General features: G+C 51.8%; 1 protein-coding gene across 1 annotated transcript in view; it reads right to left on the reverse strand.

Annotated features, from left to right (window-relative positions):
- The window catches only part of FHAD1 (forkhead associated phosphopeptide binding domain 1), a 169,433-nt gene that overhangs the window by 18,081 nt on the left and 146,981 nt on the right, over positions 1-4,371 (reverse strand). The window contains exons 24-25 of the mRNA XM_045298951.1: positions 2,038-2,167; positions 1,009-1,136 (exon numbers count right to left, since the gene is read on the reverse strand). Of these exons, the coding sequence (XP_045154886.1) occupies positions 1,009-1,136; positions 2,038-2,167 (258 nt within the window). The remainder of the gene's footprint in view (positions 1-1,008; positions 1,137-2,037; positions 2,168-4,371) is intronic.

Here is a 4,371-nt window from a genome sequence, read left to right on the forward strand (position 1 = left end):
AGTTGAATTAATTCTGACACCCCCCCCTTTTTAATTGCCAACCTTGGAGGAAGGGGTGTTACAAAAGAGCCAGGAGGCTTCTTGCTATGGGGTGTCAGTGGTGGGCACAAGGTCCTCACCAAGAGGAAGGTACCAAGTGCCGAGTCCCCTGGCCTCCTAAATGGGATACTCATAACCCTGGAAAAAGAATGTTTGTCTTGATCAAGAAAACCAACACATTTCCTAGGGCCCCCAGGCTGGAGGGAATGCCGCTATAGACAGGGTGGCTCTGATATCTCTTTTAAAAGCCGGCGTATGGTTTATGTCTAGTTGTGGTTGGAGCAGACCTGAGCTGTCGATCATCATGTGTTACACAGACACCCATCCACCTGAGAACGGAATGACTTCAAAAAATCCCGGCACGTAAAAAGCCACACAGCCCCCCGATGAGAGCAGGTTTTCTTGAGTAAGGATACATAAATGGTAATATTGAAGAACAGCTGTCACCGTTGATAACATGCGCCCTATGAGCTGGGCACCAGGCTAGGCATGTTACACAGACGCCTCTAGTTTCTTCATCCTCCTTTGGCAGCTGGGGAGTGGTGGCCCAGAAAGGTTGAGAGACTTGCCCGAGGCCACTCTCAGCTGGCAGAGCTGGACTCTGGACACAGGCCTCCCTGACTCTAGAACCCTTGTCCTCTGACTCATGGCTCCCTCCTGTTGGGCCTTCCTGGTTTTCAGTTTTCCACAAAAAGCAAATGCCGAGCAAACCCATGGCCTCTGTTCTAAGTCACCCTGCTGGGCGTCCTGGCCATGGCTCTTTGTTAGGGCTTCTATACAGTAGGCATCTCTCTATTCAAATTCTGGACAGGGGGTTTGGCCAGGGCAAAGGGAGGCCCGGGCCCTGAACCCCCAGTAGCACAGCCATGTCAGGGCACACCCCAGGCACCAACCCTCATGCCCACCCTTGGCACACGGAGCCACTGCAGAGGCAGCTGCAGCACCCGAACTTTCTCCAGGTTTGCTTACCCCTCGGTTCTCTATCCTCGAGAGAGTTGGAAAATCAGTTCTGGAATCCAATAATACTTTCTGGACATTCTTTTCCATTCTGAAAGTCTTTAATTCTAGATAGGGGTCATCTAGTCGGTCGTTATGCTCTACAGGAGAAACAAGGTAGGCTCAAAAAGAAGGACCAGTAAGAAATTATGTCATGCAATCATCATAGCTGCGGCTTTTCAGAAAAAGGCAAGACCCAGCAGCCCTCAAGTTGGCTCTGACTTCCGGCTCTCACTGTGGGAATAGGGCTTCCCCGGCTGGGACCGTTCAGAAATAGGGCACCAGGGCTTTCTTCTGCGGGGCCTTTGGGTGTGTTCAAGGGCTTCACTGTTTGCAATACTCAGGGACACCTCTCTTCTAAAGAGCCCATCCTAAAATGTACCCCAGTGTTCACTTGTGAATGGTGTAGGTCCTCGGTGAAGTTTCCACAGGGCAAAGTGAGACAAATACGGATCATGCAGTGAACTGTTTGGAAGCAAGGGCAGCACTTAGTCAAGTGCTGTGAGATCAGGTCCTGCCCACCTTTTGGCATCAGATTGCCCCCTTTGTGATGGGATGGTGGGGATACAGGAAGGGACTCCTGGCAAACTGGTCTGTCCCCCGAGTGACCCCCCCAGAGTCAGGTGCCCACTGCTCTCAGCACGAATCAAAACCTAATCCACTGCCGCCCACTCAATTCCCACTCAGAGCGACAGAGTAGAACTGCCTCTCTGGGTTTCTGAGACTTTACATATTTAAAGGCATAGACAGCCTCATCTTTCGCCCATCGAGTGGCTGGCGGATTCATACCACTGACCTTATGGTTAGCAGCAAAGAGAGAGGAAAAGAAAAATCCCAACCCAAATCCATTGCTGTTCAGCTCACAGCGTTCTCTCTCAAACTGGGTGGAACTTCCCCATAGAGGTTCCAAGGCATGACCTTTATGAAAGCTGGTGGGTTTGAACTATCACCCTTTGGTTCACAGATGAGTGCTTTAAACCCCGCACCACCAGAGACACTTACTCAACAAGCAGGCCTTCTCAAGTTCTTTAATTCGCGCTCGAAGTTCAGATAGGGCCCTTTTCTGACGCTGGATGACTTCCTCATGCCGGGACCCCTTGCATCTGGCTCCCAGATCACTGAAGGCTTGCTCCTGTGGTCAGAATGATGCAGACAACAGGTTTATTAGGGAACAGAGGATCAAGCCCTGGTGGCATAGTGGTTATGCACTGGGCTGCTAACCACAAGGTCAGCAGTTCGAAACCACCAGCCGCTCCTCAGGAGAAAGATGGGGCTGTCCACCCCTGTAAAGAGTTACAGTCTCAGAAGTTCAGAGAGGGCAGTTCCTCTCGGTCCTCTAGGGTCACTGGAAGTAGGCACTGACTGGATGGGAGGGAGTTTTATTCGAAGGAGGGGCATGACTTATACACAGCGGAAACCAGTGTCTCAGTACTGTGAGAGGGTTTTGCAGAGAAGGGACTTAAATTTTCATCTCAAATATAGTGCTGCCTCTAGGAATATTGACAACTTTCCGACCTACTGACCATCACTATAAACAAAAGATCCCTGCTACTTTCCCAGTTTGTGCTCATTGATTTTTTCCCTCCTGAACTTCTTCTAAGCCTGAGTTTCCTTTGATAGAACCTTGGTCTCATCTCCAAACAATCAAATCTATTTCTACACACGACACTTGGTTCTCACGGGGTAGAAGGATGATTGCCTAGTACTTTCTAGGGACATCTGATAGACTGGCTCTTGGTTGGTCTAAACCACCAATGCCAACTCATGGAGACCCCCTCTCAGGTTTCCGAGGCTGCAGCTCTTTATGGGAGCAGTCTCCCCTTTCTTATGAGAAGTAGCTGGTGGGTTTGAACCGCCTACCTGGGTTAGCCGTCTAATGCTTATCTCACAGTGGCATGAGGGCTCCTTTCAGTGGGTGTAGAGAAAGGAAAACCACCGAGCACCCCAGAGGCTCCAGAGCAGCTGTGCCAACAGACCTCTCTGCAGTGGGGGGAAGCTCCAACCAACGTGGCAGCCACTGCCACTCGCACCCCCTGAGCATCTGGCTGAACACAGGAGGAACTGGACTTTGAATTCTACTTCGTTGTCGCTATTCCAGATAGCGACGGTGGCTAGCGGCTACCGAACCGTGCGGCATGAGGCTAGATGTGCTTTTATGGAGGACACAGACAAGGTTATCAACACGTCTTAACGAGATTCACAAGAAAGGGATTCTCCCACCAGAAAAATTCACACACACGATTGCACACGACTCCCGGAGGCTCAAGGACCCCCAGAAAGCCATTCGAGGACCCCAAGATGAAAACTGCTTGTCTAGGCGACATCATTCATTCATTTCACCGAGCTTTATTAAGCAGCCAAGAGAAAGAGGGGCTCCATCCACTCTTGGCTGCACTTAGTAGGACCTCCTTTGTAGGACCTCTGGATCTGGTTCCAACTTGATTTGAGGCTGTAAGGCTGTTCTGCCTCCCAGGGAGGTCCTAGACTGGCCTGACTCATCGCATCCAAGGTGCCTGTTTGCTCTCAGAGTGAATGACCTGAAGTGTGTGTGTGTGTGTGTGTGCGCGCAGTGTTTGCCAATGTATGTGGGCAGGTGGTACTGAGCCCTGGGAAGTGTGGGGACAGCCACCGCAGGAAGGCTGGGTGATAGCCTCAATCTCTTAGGAACTGAACGTGACCCTTCTGCAGGGCTGCTCTGGGATTGATTTATTTAGAGGATAGAGATTCTTTCTCATACAACTTTTACGCCCTCTGACCCACCCTGGCTTACAGAGCAGGAAGTGGCCTGAAAGTGGAAAACTGTTCTGAGAAGCAGCAAATCCTTCCTCCAGCCCTTTCCATCTTGCAGCCTCCCTCCCGCAGCCTCCTCAACCACGCCCCTGCGTCCCCACACTGCCCCGTCATAAAAACTCCAAACCATGGCCTCCCAGCTCAACAACCCATTTCAACCGACGTGATGTGCAGAGTTCCAGGCAGGTAGGCGTGGGCACGGCTCCTGTGCGAACTCCTCTCTCTGTGCCCAACCCAAAGCAAAACCAAACCAGTGGCAGCCTTGGCGTCCCTTCTGTGCCGTGCCCATCCCCGTGTGTGCAGAGAGAGCTGTGCTCCATCAGGGGCTCAGGGCGGGGCTTTTCAGAAGCAGACTGCCAGACCTTTCTCCCTAGGCTTCTCTGCGAGGGCCTGATCAGCCAACCTCGGGTTCAGTGGACAGCTGCCTACCCATTTGCACCGCTGTGGGACCTCCCGGGTCTAGCACCCAAGAGGCACTCGATAGTTGTTGAGCGAGTGAATGAGTACAGGCCAAGTCCCACTTGGAGAGTTTCAGATTCCAACAAG

The sequence above is a fragment of the Echinops telfairi genome, unplaced genomic scaffold (assembly GCF_000313985.2).
Source record: "Echinops telfairi isolate 266 unplaced genomic scaffold, ASM31398v2 ScPeMD7_7457;HRSCAF=8495, whole genome shotgun sequence".
Classification (NCBI taxonomy): domain Eukaryota; kingdom Metazoa; phylum Chordata; class Mammalia; order Afrosoricida; family Tenrecidae; genus Echinops; species Echinops telfairi.